The sequence below is a fragment of the Ochotona princeps genome, chromosome 1 (assembly GCF_030435755.1).
Source record: "Ochotona princeps isolate mOchPri1 chromosome 1, mOchPri1.hap1, whole genome shotgun sequence".
Taxonomy (NCBI): domain Eukaryota; kingdom Metazoa; phylum Chordata; class Mammalia; order Lagomorpha; family Ochotonidae; genus Ochotona; species Ochotona princeps.
This window is the reverse complement of record NC_080832.1, coordinates 160,960,637-160,978,222: the sequence shown is the minus strand read 5'-3', so window position 1 is coordinate 160,978,222 and position 17,586 is coordinate 160,960,637. Positions and strand designations below refer to the sequence as shown.

At 44.4% G+C, this 17,586-nt stretch overlaps 2 protein-coding genes across 2 annotated transcripts; both read left to right on the top strand.

Annotated features, from left to right (window-relative positions):
• The first annotated feature begins 1,705 nt into the window (after positions 1 to 1,705).
• Positions 1,706 to 7,920, top strand: LOC131481460 (titin homolog). The gene is made up of 4 exons (XM_058670451.1): positions 1,706 to 1,869; positions 3,644 to 3,752; positions 4,307 to 7,086; positions 7,698 to 7,920. The coding sequence occupies exons 1-4, from the start codon at positions 1,745 to 1,747 to the stop codon at positions 7,918 to 7,920; spliced, it is 3,237 nt and encodes a 1,078-aa protein (XP_058526434.1). The 5' UTR covers positions 1,706 to 1,744.
• A 148-nt stretch (positions 7,921 to 8,068) lies between these two features.
• Positions 8,069 to 15,475, top strand: LOC131481456 (uncharacterized). Its single transcript, XM_058670447.1, has 9 exons — positions 8,069 to 9,287; positions 9,457 to 9,625; positions 11,302 to 11,573; positions 11,744 to 11,877; positions 12,029 to 12,296; positions 12,799 to 12,934; positions 13,177 to 13,721; positions 14,566 to 14,699; positions 15,188 to 15,475. The coding sequence occupies exons 1-9, from the start codon at positions 8,069 to 8,071 to the stop codon at positions 15,473 to 15,475; spliced, it is 3,165 nt and encodes a 1,054-aa protein (XP_058526430.1).
• Positions 15,476 to 17,586: the final 2,111 nt, after the last annotated feature.

The following is a 17,586-nucleotide window of genomic DNA, read 5'->3' as shown; positions in this document are numbered from 1 at the left end:
GTGAATAAAGTGAACCCAGTGCAGCGGAGGAACTCGGAGCACCATCCTGCCCCAACAGGTTACCCTGAAGTTCTTACGCTTACTGGCCTCAGCCGGTTGGGTGCCTGGACAGTCCTTAACCAAACTGGACAGTGTTGGGCTCCCCAGTGACCTCCTGTTTCTGACTGGCAGTGTGTCTGCAGTGAGTGCTGGCCCCCACTGGACTAGCCAGTGCGACTCAGATCCGCTTCCAGGCAGGTGCTTTAGACGTAATTGAAGCCCCCAGGCCTGTGCCACGACGTGTTCCAGCACATGGGCTAAGAAGGTGATCTGCACGGCCCATACAGGTGAGACCAGGTCAGCAGGAGTGTGACCGATGTGGGGAGAAGACACCTGGAGGACAGTACCCGTAGCAGATCCATCCTGGGACAGCTGCCGAGGGACCGTCTGCTGTCCACTTCCCAGTGGGAGAAGCCCCACAGCTGCCTACAGACAGATTTCATCTTGGCAAAACCAAATGTCACGTCCCAGCCGAGGTAGAGGGACTTCGGGAGAAGCATAGGTAGCAATGCCACAGAAGGATGACATGACCTCGCGGGGCCCTGGAAAACTGAGAGACACAAACCCGCCCGTCAGTCCTACCGAAGCCACACTCACCGGGAGGGTCACGGAGCAGCCATGCTGCATGGTGGAGCAGCCACCGCACAAACAACCCCACGACTTGTGTAGTTTACCTGAGCTGAATGAGAAAACTTTCTGAGCAAACAAACAAAGTCACTTCACGCCTGAATAAAGTTCTACCCCCACTGGCAGGAATCTGCGACTAACCCCTCCGGTTCCTGCCCGTATAGGAGTCCACCAGCTGTGAAAGCAGGGCCACATCTGTGCCAGGGAGGGCGTGACTTCTGCTGCAGAGCCCAAGCACCCAGCGCACCTGCCTGCAGGAGAGCGTGCCCCTGGCAGACTCCGCAGGACGTCCTCATTGGCTCTCTGACTGCGTCGCCAGGAAGGGCTTGCAGGTGCAATGGAGCAGATCGTTCGTGGGAAGCTGGAAGACTGGCAAGTGTGAGAATGGTCTTGTTTTCCTTCCTTCTTTGGAACATGGTGACGTAAAAGAAATGACTGAGTCACTTACACACACACACACACACACACACACACACGGATCCAATTCCTGGCCTTGGCTTGACCCTGCCCTGTCTGCTGTGATCACTTGGGGAATGAATGAGCAAATGGAGTTGTGCACACCTGTCTTTCCTTTCTTAGTCTCCTGTCCACCTTCCGGATAGATAGATAGATAGATAATCAGTGTTTGCTGAGAGGACTGAGTGACAGGTGGGAGTCTTCTAGCCCCTGAGACACAGGTAGGCCTTACCATTGGCATGATTACAGGCAACAGAGCCGCCAGGACTCGAACTGGTATCCATCAGGGAATTTCAGGAAGTTTCCAGAATTTTCCGGAAATTTGTGGAACTTTATGGCATTTCCTGCAGTTTCTATTCATTCACTCATTTATTTACTTTTTTAAAATTTAGTCATATTTATTTCAGAAAGTTGCCAGAAGTTTCTGGAAATTTCCACACACTTCTACTTGTTTTCCCTCATCCCTTTAATTTACACTGTTCCAGCTGTAGCTGCACACCACACTCTCCTTGATTGGTTGGTTCCAACCCCTGGCAGGAAGTGACCTCACAAGCAGAACCTTCTAGAATCTGTCGAACTTTGGGGGGCTGGCCATTCAGCCCAGTCGCCATCGTGGTCTCACATGGCAATTGCTGTGGGCTATTTTCCCCTCTGGGGTCTGTTTCTCATCTTTCATTGTGGCAGCCTCATGTCCAGACATGTCCCACAACCAATCATGGTGACAACCAGCTGTCATGGCCTTGCTCCGTGAGTACAATTAAGGGTTCAAGGTCCAGCCAGTTTCAGATGGACAGATGGACAGCAAGATGAGGTCCCTGGAACTTTCTGGAAGCCTCCTTGGCTGAGGGAGAGAAAGGAGGCAAGGGTCATTCCTTGCGGGTTGCTGGGAGGATTGGGGATGGTGGGAAGAAGTAAGAGAAAGTTAGATGAGAAAGACTGGAAGTCTCCAGAACACTTTAGAATATTCTATATATCACAAAAATTTATCTTAAGAGTCTATAATATTCTTTCTGTATAAGTATTCTGCATATATGTAATAGATGACAAACACTAGAAATCCGCAGAATATGCTATAATATTTTCTCCCTTCTACTCTCCCTCCCTTCTCTCTCTATATATACTATACATTGGACATCTCCAGATGATCCTAGAATATTCTCTGTATATATCAAACTTCTCTAATGTTCTGCATATATATAATAGCAAATAAATGAAATATCCAGAATATATATAATAAATAATACACATTGGAAATGTCTAGAAATTTTTTAACTATTCTAGGATGTTCTTTACATGCATATATATATAGTGACATAGGAAATCTTTGGAATATTCTATAATATTCTATATATAATACATAATATGTATTAGAAATCTCCTTAATATTTTATAATACTTCTCTCTTTCCCTCTATCTATCATCTACATATATATACATAATAATATAGATTGGAAGTCTGTATAATATTCTTAAATATTCTCTAGAAAACATTTTAGAATATCCTACATATATAAATGTATGTATATACACATTTATGCACACATAAAATTTTATTATATATAAAATGTGTATATGTGTACATAAAAGATATAACATATACTGGAAATCAGTGGGATATTCTAAAATATTCTACATGCAAAGAAAATTATATACACAGGAAATCTCTGGAATATTCCACAACATTCTTTTTCTATATACAGTAGATAATGTGTATTAGAAATCTCCAGAACATTCTAGAATATTTTCTATATAAATATTCTGGAATATTCTACATATATGATAGATAATATAAGAAATCTCCAGACTATTCCAGAATGTTATATATATATGTGTGTGTGTATACATATATGTATATGTATGTGTATATGCATACACATATTAAATCTGCAAAATATTCTGCAATATAGCTTACATATACAAGAATATTCTCTTTTTTTAAAGATTTATTTATTTTTATTGCAAAGTCAGATATACACAGAGGAGGAGAGACAGAGAGGAAGATCTTCCGTCCGATGATTCACTCCCCAAGTGAGCACAACGGCCGGTGCTGTGCCGATCCGAAGCCGGGAACCAGGAACCTCTTCCGGGTCTCCCACGCGGGTGCAGGGTCCCAAAGCTTTGGGCCGTCCTCGACTGCTTTCCCAGACCAGAAGCAGGGAGCTGGATGGGAAGTGAAGCTGCCAGGATTAGAACCGGCGCCCATATGGGATCCCGGTATGTTCAAGGTGATGACTTAGCTGCTAGGCCACGCTGCCGGGCCCTAGAATATTCTTTATATATTTATATGTAAAATGATTTGTGTAGTAGATACTGCAGGAGATCTCTGGAAAATTGCAGAATATTCTCTCTATGTGTAGTAAATAATATAGGAACTCTCCAGAACATCCTAGAACATTCTGTCTGTCTCTGTATTTGCTAAATTCCATTTCCAGGGCACGAACACCTCACACAGGTTGACAGAAATGGACGACACATTCCTCTGATTTTCTTGCACTTCTCTCCATCTTTCTATTTCCATCAGGACACGCAGATGCATGGATGTCCCCATCTCTCTTCCTTCAGATGATGATCACCGTGGGAAGAAAAAACGGCACTTGTGCGTCTGGCGTCGACACCGAGGAGGATGCTTGGTACTTAGTCACTGGGCACTTGGTTGCTGGGTATTTGGTTACTGGACACTTGGTCAGAGGGTGAAGTTTACCGTGTGTGGGAGGGAGGGATGGTAAAAATGAAATAGAAAATTCTGAAACAGTGCATCATCTAGAATGTTCTGGAATACTCTAGTCTAGTCTGGTAGAATGTTCCAGAATGTTTTTGTCACATGTAGAAGTTAGTCTAGAATGTTCTGGCCTCATGTAGAATATTCTAGAATGTTCTGTCCCATCTTTAAAATTCCAGAATGTTCTGGCCTCATACAGAATGTTCTAGTCTAATATAGAATGATCTGGAAGGGTCTGAAATGTTCTGGAGCGTTTAGACTAATGATTATCCCTAGCATAATGTGAAATGTTCTAGCATGTTCTGTCCTTATCTACAATATTTCAGAGTGTTCTGATCTAGAATACTATAGAATGTTCGGATCCAATCTGGAATGTTCTAGAAGGTCCTTGTCTGTTTTATTTTCTTTTCTCCCTGCATCCTTGCCTGTTTTACTTTCCCTGTGTTCTTTTCTCCCTACATTCAGATTCTGCCTGGCAGCCCCACAGTCCACATGCCTGACCTGGTTCAAGCATCCTCGGGGACCTGGAGTGACCCGGAGCTTGTCCTCTCCAGCTGGGCCGACTTGGCCACAGACCCAGCAGTCACCCTGACAACAGACGCAATTGTCCCCTTAGAAATGGATCCAACTGCCACCTTGGCAAAGGATACAATCATCACTTCGATGAAAACCAGAAAAACCCGGTCTTGGACACGGGTTCAAGCTCACGTCATTAGATCTCAAACCCAGACCGAAAGTTGGAATCAACCGAGGACCCGAATGGAGACAGAGCTGATTCCTCCCTGGAACAGCCCAGAGTCGGTGCTGGCTTGGGAGCAGCCGGCATTCGGTCACTCCTCATTCTGGATTCAGTCAGGGAGTGTTCAGGAGCAGGAAATCCCAGAAACTCTCCAACCGTGGCAAGTTCTGGAAACATCTGAAGTGGGACCCACTGAATCACGGAAAATTCTAGAAACTGATGAGCAAGCCATTCATCTGTGGAACATCATGGAAACATCTCAAATTGTTCAATCATCAAAAATTTTAGAAGCTAACGAGGTGGGAACTGTACAACCTTGGAAAATTCTAGAAATGTCTGAACAAGGCATCCTTCCATGGGAAGTTCTGGAAACATCTCAAGTGGATATTGTTCAGCCATGGAAAATCCTAGAAATGTCTGACATGGGAAAAGTCCATCTGTGGAACATGTCAGAAACTTTGCAGCCATGGAGAGTTCCAGAAACATCCAAAGTGAGAGTTATTCAACCATGGGAGATCCTAGAAACTTCTGAAACTGGAACCATTCAACTGTGGAAATTGCTAGCAAATTCTGAACTGTGGAAAATTTTGGACACATCTCAAGTGGATCATGTTCAGCAGCAGAAAATTCTGGAAATTTCTGACGTGGAAACCATCCATCCTTGGAAAATTCCAGAAACGTCCTACCTGGGTCCCATTCAACTGTGGAACATTCCAGAAACTTCTGATGTGGGCTTTGTTCCCCTGGGGAACGTTCCAGAAACATTTGAAGTGGGAACTGTTCCACCACAGAAAATTGCAGAAACATCCAAACAAACTATCTACCAGTTGAATAATCTGGAAACATCTCAAGTGAGTCTCATTCAACCATGGCAAATTCTAGAGATTTCTGAACCAGAGAAAATTCTGGAAACTCCTGTAATGAGAAGCACTAAATTATGGAAAATTCTAGAAAGTTTTCAGGTGGGAACCATTTCAGTATGGAAAATTCTAGAAACTTCTAAACCAGTCATTGGTGTGTGGAAAACTCCAGAAACTGCTCAATCATGGAGCATTTCAGAAATATCTCCAGTGGGAACTACTCCACCACAGAAAGATTTGGAAACTTCTGAACTGGGAACCATCCATCTGTGGAATGTTCCGAAAACAGCTGAGTTGGGGACCTCTCAACTGCAAAAACATTTAGAAACTTCTCAAATCGGAGCTGTTCAATCATGGAAAATTCCAGAAACTTATGAACCATGGAAAATTCTGAGAACATCTCAAATGGTACCTGTTCAATCATGGAACATTCTGGAAACTTCTCAAATAGGATCCATTCTCCTGTGGAAATTTCTAGAAATATCTGAACCATTCAAAGTTCCAGAAACTTCTCAAATGGGTTCTGCCCATCTGTGGAAGATTCCAGAAGCACATAAAACAGAAACTGTTGGGCCACCAAACATTTTAGAAACTTCTGAACAAGCCACTCAGCTATGGAAGGTTCTGGAAATTGCTAAACCACAGAAGATTCTACAAATGCCTCAAGTGGGAATCATTCGACCATGGAAAGTTTTGGAAACCTCTGAACTGGGGACCATCCAACAGTGGAACATTCTAGAAACGTCTGAGGTGAGAGCCATCTATCCATGGAAAATTCTGGAAACATCCAAACTGGGTACCATGCCCCTGTGGGAAGTTCCAGAAGCAGCTGAAGTGAGAACCGTTCTACCACAGAAAATTGCAGAAACATCTAAACAAGCAGTCCATCTGTGGAATAATCTGGAAATATCTCAAGTGAGTCTCAGTCAACCATGGAAAATTCTAGAAACTTCTGAATCAGAGAAAATTCTGGAAGCTTCTGTAATGGGAAACACTAAATTGTGGAAAATTCTAGAAAGTTTTCAAGTGGGAACCATTCCCCTATGGAAAATTCTGGAAATATCTGAACCATTCAAAGTTCCAGAAACTTCTCAAATGGGTCCTGTTCATTTGTGGAACGTTCCAGGAACACATCAAGTGGGAACTGTTGGACCATCAAACATTTTAGAAATTTCTGAACAAGTCACTCAACTGTGGAGAAGTCTGGAAACTTCTAAACTATGGTACAATCCAGAAATGTCTCAAGTGGAAACTGTCCATCTGTGGAAAGTTCCAGAAACACCTGAGGTGGGAAACATCCATCCATGGAAATTTCTGGAAACATCCCAACTAGGTCTCATTCAACTGTGGAAAGTTCCAGAAACTTATGTGGGTTTCATTTCCTCATGGAAATTTCTGGAAACATTTGAAGTGGGAACTGTTCCACCACAGAAAATTCCAGAAATATCTGAGCAAGTTGTCCATCTGTGGAATATTCTGGAAACTTCTAAACCGTGGAACATTTCAGAAACATCTCGGGTGGGAATTGTCCAATCATGGAAAGTTCCAGAAATTTCTGAAATGGGTCTCAGAGAGCTGTGGAAAGTTCCAGAAACTTTTGAACCCCGGAAAATTCTAGAAGTTTCTGAAATGGGAACCATCCAACTGTGGGAAATTCTGGAAACATCCCACTTGCAGAATATTATGGAAATTTCTCAAATGGGAACTGTTCAATCAAGGAAGGTTCCAGGATTTTCTGAGCTGTGGAAAATTCCAGAAACTTCTAAGCTATGGAACATTCCAGAAATATCTCAAATATCCATCTATTCATGGCAACTTCTGAAAACATTAGAAGTGGAAATCATTCCACCACAGAAACTTCCAGAAACATCTGAACAAACTGTTCATCTATGGAATATTCTAGAAACTTCTAAACCATGGCATATTTCAGAAATTTCTCAAGCAGGAACTGTTCAATCATGGAAAGTTCCAGAAATTTCTGAATCCTGGAAAATTCTTGAAATTTCTGAGATGGAAGCCATCCAATTGTGGAAAATTGTGGAAACATCCCAACTGTGGAATATTCTGGAAATGTCTCAAGTGGAAAACACTCAACTATTTCCAGAAACTTCTAAACCATGGAAAACCCTGGAACCTGTTCAACCATGGAAAGTTCCAGAAACATACAGACAAGGCATCCAGCATTCCATGGAAACAGCCGTGCTGTGGATAGAACCAGGACAAGCAGACACAAGTGAAGCCTGGAATGTTCTGGAAGCTACATCCTGGAACCAGTTGGAAGTCAGTATGACAAGATCATCTACAACCTGGATCCAACCAGAACCAGTTATGACCAAGCCAGCTACATCCTGGAAACTGTTCGAATCAAATACAATGAAGTCAGCTGGGCCCTGGAACTGGCTGCAACCAGCTGTGAGCTCGAGTGCCTCCTGGAGCCAGGCAGAACCAGAAGCGACCAGATCTTTGCATCCCAGCCTTGACACCCAGAAACTTCTGTTCTCATTCCTCAACATTTGGTTACCTGCCCAACGGGATGACTTGCATGTTTACAGTCACCAATCACCTGTCACATGGACCCAAACACACCCAGAAGGCCCCACCCCTCTGCCCACAGAACCTCCAACTGGAATGTTTCAGAATGTTCTACAGATTGTTCCAGAACCTTCTATGGTCAAAGTCTCCCAGAATGCTACGGATCTTTTCATCCTCAACATTTCCCAGGGAATGGAATCACCATCAGAGAATGTTTCAGAACTATCCACCCTCAATGTCTCTTGGAACCTTCTGGAACCTTCCATGTTCAATATATCCTGGAATGTTCTGCTATCTTCCATCCACAATGTCTCCCGGAATGTTCCAGAAATTTCTGCCTTCAATATCTCTGGGAACATTCTGGAATCTTCCATGTTCAATATATCCTGGAATGTTCTGAAATCTTCAATCCACAATGACTCCTGGAATGTTCCTGAAACTCCTGCCCTCAATGTCTCCCAGAAACTTCTAGAACCTTTCATCCCCAACATTTCCCAGGGGATGGGATCACCATCAGAGAATGTTCCAGAATTATCCATCCTCAATGTCGCCAGAAATCTTCTGGAACCTTCCATGTTCAATATATCCTGGGATGTTCTGGTACCTTCCATGCACAATGTCTCCTGGAGTGTTCCAGAACCATTGAGCCTCAACATCTCCAGGAATCTTCTGGAAGCTTCTGTTCTAAGTGTCTCTTGGAAATTTGTGGAAACTTCCATTCTCAACATTTCCCAAAGTGTTCCAGAATCTTCCTTCCTCAAAGTCCCCTGGAATGTTCCAGAACCATCCATCCTCAATGTCTCCAGAAACCTTCTGGAACCTTCCATGTTCAATATATCCTGGAATGTTCTGGTGCCTTCCATGCACAATGCCTCTTGGAATGTTCCCGAAACGTCTACCCTTAATGTTTCCCAGAACCTTCTGGAACCTTCCATCCCTAACATTCCCCAAGGGCTGGGATCACTATCCAAAAAGGTGCCAGAATCTTCTATCCTTAATGTCTCCAGGAATCTTCTAGACGCTTCCATGTTCAATATATCCTGGAATGTTCTGAAATCTTTAATCCACAATGTCCCCTGGAATGCTCCAGAACCATCCATCCTCAATGTCTCTGGGAACCTTCTGGAACCTTTCATAGTCAACACCTCCCAGGCCCTTCTGAAACCTCCTGTCCTCAATGTCTCCCAGAACTTTTTGGAACCTCCCGTTCTTAACATCCTCTTGGCCACCTGCCGCCTGGGAGTGTCCTGGAGGGAGACGCTCCAGGAGTACTGGCTCTATGAGACACTCACGGTTGCCTCCCAGGAGACTTCGGGTAAGTTTGTACACCCAGGGAGGTTCTAAGAGCCTGTGAAAAGTTCTTGTGGGGTGCCTGGTTTTGGAAAGTTTTAGAATTCTGTGGCAGCTTCTTGGGAATTCTAGAATGTTCTGGAATCTCATGGTAGGCTCCAATGACAGCATTCTTCCCTGTGTCTCCATTGCAGCATGTGACTCATCTTCCGGCCCCGCCCCACGCTGCCCTGGCTGTCGCGAGGCTGAGCCCGGGGAGTTCCCGTGGGTCGTGTCCCTGCAGCTCAGCTCCGCCCACGTGTGTGCCGGGTCTGTGCTGGACGCCCGGTGGGTGCTGACTGCAGCCCAGTGCGCCTACTTCCTGTGAGTCCCTGTTTGTGCCCGCAGAATTACAAAATTATCCCATCATAAAGAAAAGAATATTCTAGAATGTAACGTTCTGGAATGGGAGTGGCTATGTTATAGCAAACAAAAACTAACGAGCTTTTTAATATTTTATGTATTTATTATTCAATTTTTGATTTACTATTTATATTTTTACATTTATTTTGATAGTTTTAGAAATGTGTATTGAATAACAGAAAGGTGTTTTAATGAACAAGAGATTTTTATTTTTATCAGTTTCATAATAGTGATATAAAAGTAAATCTTTAAACAATCTGCAGCTAATAATTTTTAAATCAATTTTATATTGAATGATATTTTAAAGTGGTTTTTATCAATTTTGTATTGACAATAATTTTAGAAAAGTTTAATTTTATATCAGAAAATAATTAGCTTTTTAGCGACAAATAAACTTACCCATTTTATGCTTAATAAATAGAATATTCTGGAATGTAAGCAAATGTTTAATATTATATGTAATAATAGCAATAAAAAGCTTGTGTATAAATTTTCTAATGATAAATGTAATTTTTTATATTTTTAAAGATTTATTTTTATTGGAAAGTCAGATACACAGAGAGGATGACAGGCAGAGAGGAAAAGAGCTGCCATCCGCTGACTCACTGCCAAAGCTTTCCCAGGCCACAAGCAGGGGAAGCAGGACCGCCGGGATTAGAACCGGCCTCATACGGGAGCCCAGCACGTAAAAGGCGAGAAATGTAGCCACTAGGCTACCGCGGCAGGCCCACAAATTGTTTTTTAATGGAAAACATTTTTATCAGTTTTGTTCCTAATATGACTTTCATTAATAAAAACTCAGCTTTTCCATGAACTTTACGTCACTTATAATGAAGAAACAAGTTTCTAATAAATGTTATACCTAATGAAAATGTGAACCAAAAATCTTTTAGACTTTTCCAGAATATATCAAGTAATAACTTTCTAAAATCAATTGTCTACTTAGTAAGAGTGAAGTTTTAGTGAAACATATTTTTAAGAGTTTTACAAAAAATAATGAGGAAAAAATCTTAAAAAATTTATTTATTCTTTCTGTTGAAAAGTCAGATATACAGAGAGGAGGAGAGACAGAGAGGAAGATCGTCCATCCGATGATTCACTCCCAAAGTGGCCAGGACAGCCAGTGCTCCACCGATCTGAGGCCAGGAGTCAGGAGCTTCTTCCGGGTCTCCCACACGGGTGCAGGGTCCCAAGGCATTGGGCCGTCCTCAGCTGCTTTCCCAGGCCACAGGCAGGGAGCTGGATGGGAAGTGGGGCTGCCGGGATTAGAACCGGCGACTGTATGGGGTCCCGGCACGTGCAAGGTGAGGACTTTAGTCACTGGCTACCACACCAGGCCTGAGAAAAAGCTTTTTTTAAATGAAAAAATACATTTTTCCAATTTTGTACCAAATAATAATTCAGGACTTGAAATTATTTTATTGTTTTACAGTCATCTATTTTTATGTCATAGTTACACGAATATGTATTTGTCTTCTATTTTTATTATTTAGCTGTTTCATATCTAATGATAATGAAAAACTTAGCTTTTATAAATTTCATATCATCTAATAACAAATGTTCCAGGAGGCAAGCAGAGACTATTTTAGAATGTGAGTGAGCTCTGGGATCAGTGTCACTCTCTGGCCTCTCCGCAGCCGGGGCGCCGAGCGGCTGGCGCAGGTGCAGGCCGGCCTGGTGGACCTGCAGGACGCGGCGGCCGCGCAGGCCTGGCCGGTGCACCGCGCCCTCCCGCACCTGGGCCCGCGCGGCGCCCTGGGGCCCGGCCTGGTCCTGCTCGGCCGGCCGCTCCGCCTGCGGCCGCCGTACGTGCGCCCCGTGTGCCTGGACCGCCGGGCCTCCGCCAAGGACACGCCGCCCGAGGGCCACGCCGAGGAGTGCTGGCTGCCCGGCTGGTCGGGGATGCAGGGTGAGCCGCGGGGTGCGGGACGGACGGGCGGCGGGGAGAGGGACAGGCCGGGGGATGGACAGGCCGGGGGATGGACAGCCTAGAACATGGGCGGACAGGCGGGGGGGACGGACAGGCCGGGGGATGGACAGAAAGGCGGCCAGTGTGCCTCCTGTCCCCCTCCTCCCCAGGCAGCCCCGGGGTCCTGCAGAAGCGGCGGCTGAGCCTGCGCCACGCGACACCCTGCAGGCCGCGCTGGCCGCACCTGGACGAGGTCAGCTTCTGCGTGGAGGCCGTGCCCGCCGTGGGCGAGACCACGTGCCAGGTAACAGGCAGGACGGCGGTGTGGGGCGGCTGCGGTGAGCGGGATCGTCTAGAAGGATCTGGAATGTTCTAGGCGGCCCCACAGTCTTCCGGGATGTCCCCTGAGCGTCCCTGCGCCCAGGGGACATGTCGGTGCCCTTTTCCTCCCCCAGGCCAACATGGGGGCGCCCCTGGTGTGCCGCGGGCCGCAGCCGCCGGGCGCCTGGCTGCAGGTGGGGATCCTGAGCGCCTCCGATCCCAGCTGCGCCCGGCCCTACGCCTTCAGCCCCGTGCGCCCCTTCCTGCCCTGGCTGCAGGCCGTCCTGCGGCCCGGCGTGTCCACCGCCACTGCGCCCCGCGTGGCCGTGACCCCAGCCGACCCGCCCCAAGCCCAGCCTCCGTCTGCCTCACCGACCTCCACGACGCAGGGAGAGGCCCCAGGTGAGCAGGCGTCATCCTGCCCCTCGCTCACGTCATAGTGCACAAAGACTGACGTCATGGCTGACGCCACAGGAGCCTGATGTCATAGCTCACAAAGGCTGACGTCATGGCTGACACCACAGGAGCCTGATGTCCTAGCTCACAGACGCTGACGTCATGACCAACACCACAGGAGCCTGATGTCCTAGCGCACAAACACTGACGTCATGGCTGACACACAGGAGCCTGATGTCATAGCTCACAAAGGCTGACGTCATGGCTGACACCACACAAGCCTGATGTCAGCGCACAAAGGCTAGCATCAAAGGGATCCTGGATGTGGTCTAAGAATCCCTGACATCAAAACTCATCAAGATGACGTCATAGGGATCACTGAACTGCTGCTTCTCACTGGCTGATGTCATAGTGATCTTGCACGTTACAAAGATTTGACGTGCCAGTGACGTCAGGGGGTTACTTTGTCTTTTTGCTGTTTTTTCTGACTTCCGTGTCTCTCCCTCAGGACCAGACGCACGCGTGTCCATGCTCCACGCTGGGCCTGGGCAGCCTCTGCTCGTGGGCTGTGGACATCAGGTGTGCGGCGGGTCCCTGCTCGGCGGCGCCTGGGTCCTCACGGCCGCACGCTGCGTCCAGGGCATGTGAGCTCCGCCTCCGCACCTTTTCATTTTTATTTGTATTCATTTATTTTCATTTTATTTCAACTTTTTTTATTTTCAGTTGTTTTTTTATTCCATTATTTTTAAAGTTGTATTCGTTTTTCATTTTATTATTTAGTTTGTATATTTTACATCTTCTATTTTTATATTCATTTTCATTTTATTTTTTATTTAAAGTATTTCTAGTAGTGACAGTTCCTTTTCTTCCTTTCCCTCTTGTTCAGGCACCCCGAGGACACAGTGGCCATCGTCATCCCAGGGGCGGGGCCCAGCGCGGTGACGGACAGCAGCCCGCAGGGGGCGGGGCTGAGTGCGGTGATGGACAGCAGTCCGCAGGGGGCGGAGCCGGGCACGCTGATGGACAGCAGCCCGCAGGGGGCGGGGCCGGGCACGCTGACGGACAGCAGCCCGCAGGGGGCGGGGCTGAGTGCGGTGATGGACAGCAGCCCGCAGGGGGCGGAGCCGGGCACGCTGATGGACAGCGACCCGCAGGGGGCGGAGCCGGGCCGTGTGACCAGCAGCGTCCGGCAGGGGGAGCCGGCGAGCGGGCGGACGTCCCGGGGGGCGGAGCCGAGGGTGCTGCGCGTGGCGCGCGTCGTCCTCCCGAGGAAGCCCCCGAACCCCGACCTGGCGCTGCTGCAGCTCGAGCCTTCGCCGTCTACACCCGCGGGCCCGTCTACACCCGCGGGCCCGTCCTGGCCGCTGGCGGGGCTGAAGAACCTGACGGCCCCTGAGTGCTGGTTGGCGGGGCCGCGGGCGCTGCCGGCAGGTGAGCGGGCGGGGTTCCAGAACAATCCAGTTAATTCCTGAATCCTCTTTGTATTATTTCTGTTTTATATAATTTACATATTTTATGTTATTCTGTATTCATATTTTTACCTTGTTTGTAATACAAAATATTAAGTATCAATTCTTCATTAACATTGAAGTTATTTTATATTTTACACTGTTTCTTAATATTGTTCAACATAAAAATTTCATGTTTTATGACTCATATTTTATATTTTTACATATTTATGTATTTTTATTTATATTTTCTATTATACTTTTAATACAGGGGTATTCATTATTCAATTATTCATATTCAATATTAACTTTCACATTTTAATTATTTTAGAATATTTTTATAATATAAAATGTCATTTTTCTAGTCATTTTTTTGTATTTTATCTTTTCACATCTTTCATACCTTTATATTTTTAACATACAATATTATTATTAACATATTAAGAATATTTCTATGAACTACTAGTTACTAATTATTAATGGTATATTAATATTTAGTTGTTTTAAGTTATGTATTTTAATATATTTACCTAGTTTTTATATTTTGTATTTTTACATTTTGTTTTTTATTTTTTAAATTATGATATAAAATATGTTAGTATAATTTTAATATTTTATTAAATACTTAATATTTTCATACATTATTTTAATATTTTCTATATGCAGTTTTTATTTACTTTTTATATACCTTATATTATAGGACACTATCAGTTATTAATAATTTTATCACAAATAATTATTCAGTAAGTACTTTATTATATTTCATATCTTTTCTACCTCTTTCATGTTTTCCATTTCAGTTGTTTCTGTCTCCTCTGTCTTTATAGGACAGACAAACGAGACTCTAGGCACACTGCAGGTGCAGCTGCTGGACGAGTCTGCCTGCACCCAACTCCACCCCAGCTCAGGTCCATCCGTTATCTGCTTCTCATCACGTGATGGTGGTGTGGACACAGACCTGGTGAGCGCCTCCATTCCTATCCTCAGACATTTTTTTTAAAAAAAGATTACATTTTCAACATCCCAGAACATTCGAATTCCTTCTCCTTCTAGAACATTCCAAAAGATTCCAAATCTTTCTAGAACATCACCCAGAACATTCCAAGGTAGCATTCCAAAGATTTCCAGAAATTTTAAACCTGTATGGTCTATTCAACTTTGTCCCCCTCCCCCCCAAAAAAAAAACCCTTTTTGGGTTCTTCTGTCACAGCCTCTAAACTAGGATTTCATACAAATTTAACATCATAAACTTATTTGTGTTTTGATTTTTCTTATTTTCCACTTAATATTTTTACTCATTTTTTATTTCTCTGTCATGGGGTGCACCCACGGCTCTTCCTGGATTCTTCTAGAAAACTCCAGGTCATTCTAGATCCTTACAGAACATTCTAGATCCTTCCATATACACATCTAGGATCATGACTTGAAACTCTGCCTTCAACCCCACAGGAGTCTGTGGCCCCAGGCAGTGCAGTTGTGTGTCGACCCCAGCTGAGCCGCAGTGAATGGATGCTGATTGCAGTGACCGGCCCGCCAGCCCGTGCAACCTTGGTGCAGCCACATCTGTCCTGGATCACCTCTGTGGCCGCCCACATGGAGCGTCCCTTGGACCCCATCCGTGGACCCCGGGCAGGGAACCCTGTGTCTGGGAATTCTCCTGAACAGCCCCACGCATGGCTGGTTGCTGGGACAGTGGCAGTGATGATGCTGACGATGAAGATGACAATGATGTCATGATCCTCAGGTCCAGATTAGGATCAGTAAAGACAGACCAGAGACTGATGGACACTGAAATTGAGAAGACTGCCCCCTGCCTGCCAGCCGTGGCGTGGAACCCTGCCCCTCCCTGCCTGTCAGGGACGGACAGCAGGTGTGTGTCTGCACCATGACGAGCTGGGGGTGGGTTTTTACAGAATGAAGCGATTTCATAAAATTTCAAAATTTGGGGAAAATGTCACTACACATCCGTTTTCCACCAAGGGAGAATTTCCATATTTGGAAATTTTATTAAAAGTTTGTTAAGCTTGGACCGCAGATTAAAGAAAGTTGAAACAGGCCTCACAATTTGGACATTTTCTGAAGATTTACATCCAATTTTACTTCATTAAAATTTTTGGAAATTTTTGGTCTGGTGTGATGTCTCAATTGGCTAATCCTCTCCTTGCAAGTGCTGGGAACCCATATGGGCAGCAGTCCATGTCCCGGCAGCCACACTTCTCATCCAGCCGCCTGCCTGTGGCCTGGGAAAGCAGTAGAGTACAGCCCAAAGCCTTGGGACCCTGCACCCTGTGGAAGACCAGAAAAAGCTCCTGACTCCTGGCTTCAGATTGGCTCAGCTCCAGCCACTGTGGTCATTTGGGCAGTGAACCACCAATGAGAAATCTGTCTCTCTCCTCTGTTAACATTGGTTCTCAAACAAATAAATGAATCTGGTAAAAAGCAAAAGAAATTAGCCTTCCAAGATGTTGATCTACCCAGTGATAGCAACACAGAAACACCAACAGTATTCGCTTGGGTTGGATCCAGGCTAGAATCATTTTAACCAGGTTGACTGGTTCCTAGAGATAGGGCCAAGGCAAAAACCACAAGGTGAGTGATAATAGTGGAAGGGTCCCCTTATGGGTGCCAGCTTGTGTCCCCGTGGGCCTGCTTCCCATCCAGCTCCACGTGCCTGTTGGGAAGGCAGTGCAGAACGGCACAAAGCCTTGGGACCCTGTACGTGTGTAGGAGACCAAGAGGCAGCTCTTGGCTCCTGGGTTTGGATCAGCTCAGCTCTGGCTATTGTGGCCATTTTGGGAGTGAATCAGTGGACAGAAGTTCTTGGTCTCTCCTTCCCTTGTAAATCCGCCTGTCCAATGAAAATAAATGAATCTTCTTTAAAGAAAGGGAAATTTCAAAATTCCGGGAAAATGGCACTATACTTCCGTCCTATGAACCTGGGAGGCAAAATTTAGTGAAACTTACATGATATATAAAGATTCATATGTATATATTTCTTAGAAATGTGTATTTCTAAGGAAACATTGGAAACTTTTACAAAACTTTCATTAAGCTGCGACCAGAGGTCAAAAAAGTTGAAGCAGGACTCAAATTTTTGACATTTTCTGAAAACTTACATTCAATTATACTTTATTAAAATTCCTAAAAATTTTACAATTTAGCCAAGAAGGCAATATGCTTTTGTGCTGTGAACCTTTGAAACAAGGCTTAATGAAACTTTTATAAAATTTCTGAAACATCAAAAAAAAACTTGAATTAAGTCACAAAATCTGACATTTTCTAAAATTTACATCAAATTTTATTTTTTTTTTTAAATTTTAGGAGATTTCAAAGTTGGTAGAAAACGACATTACGCTGTGTCCTATGAACCCAGGGGGTAAAGGTTAATGACACTTCCACGTAAATTTTTCTTCAGGAAAATTTTGAAACTTTTAAAAGTTTTCATTAAGCTTTGATAAAAGGTCAAAAAAAAGTTGAGGTAGGCTTCAAAATTTTGTAATTTTATCTAAAATTATGTCTAATTTTATTAAAATTTTATGAAATGTGTTTTATGAAAATTCAGAATTCATGGAAAGTGACACTAGGTTTTTGTTCTAAGAACATGGGTAAGTTTAAACTTAGAAAATTAAAAAAAAAATAAAGGGCATTATAAAATTTTGAAAATTTTTGGAAGTTTCATTAGGGGTTTACCAGTAGTTGAAAAGGTTGGAGTATGTCTAAAAACTTGGAAATCTTTATGAAAATACATGTTGTTTATCTTATTAAAATTTTAGGAAATGTCAAAGTTTAGAGAAATGGCACTACACATCCATTCTATGAACATGGAAGGTAAACTTTAGTGACACTTG

Excerpts from the sequence above, each read along its gene's own strand:
- LOC131481460 (XM_058670451.1), top strand. The coding sequence starts at position 1,745 with ATGGCAATTGCTGTGGGCTATTTTCCCCTCTGGGGTCTGTTTCTCATC. Across the intron at positions 1,870-3,643 it reads AGCTGTCATGGCCTTGCTCC|GACACGCAGATGCATGGATG; the intron begins GTGAGTACAATT and ends TATTTCCATCAG. Across the intron at positions 3,753-4,306 it reads GACACCGAGGAGGATGCTTG|ATTCTGCCTGGCAGCCCCAC; the intron begins GTACTTAGTCAC and ends CCCTACATTCAG.
- LOC131481456 (XM_058670447.1), top strand. The coding sequence starts at position 8,069 with ATGTTTCAGAATGTTCTACAGATTGTTCCAGAACCTTCTATGGTCAAA. Across the intron at positions 11,574-11,743 it reads CGGCTGGTCGGGGATGCAGG|GCAGCCCCGGGGTCCTGCAG; the intron begins GTGAGCCGCGGG and ends CCTCCTCCCCAG. Across the intron at positions 12,935-13,176 it reads GCACGCTGCGTCCAGGGCAT|GCACCCCGAGGACACAGTGG; the intron begins GTGAGCTCCGCC and ends CCTCTTGTTCAG.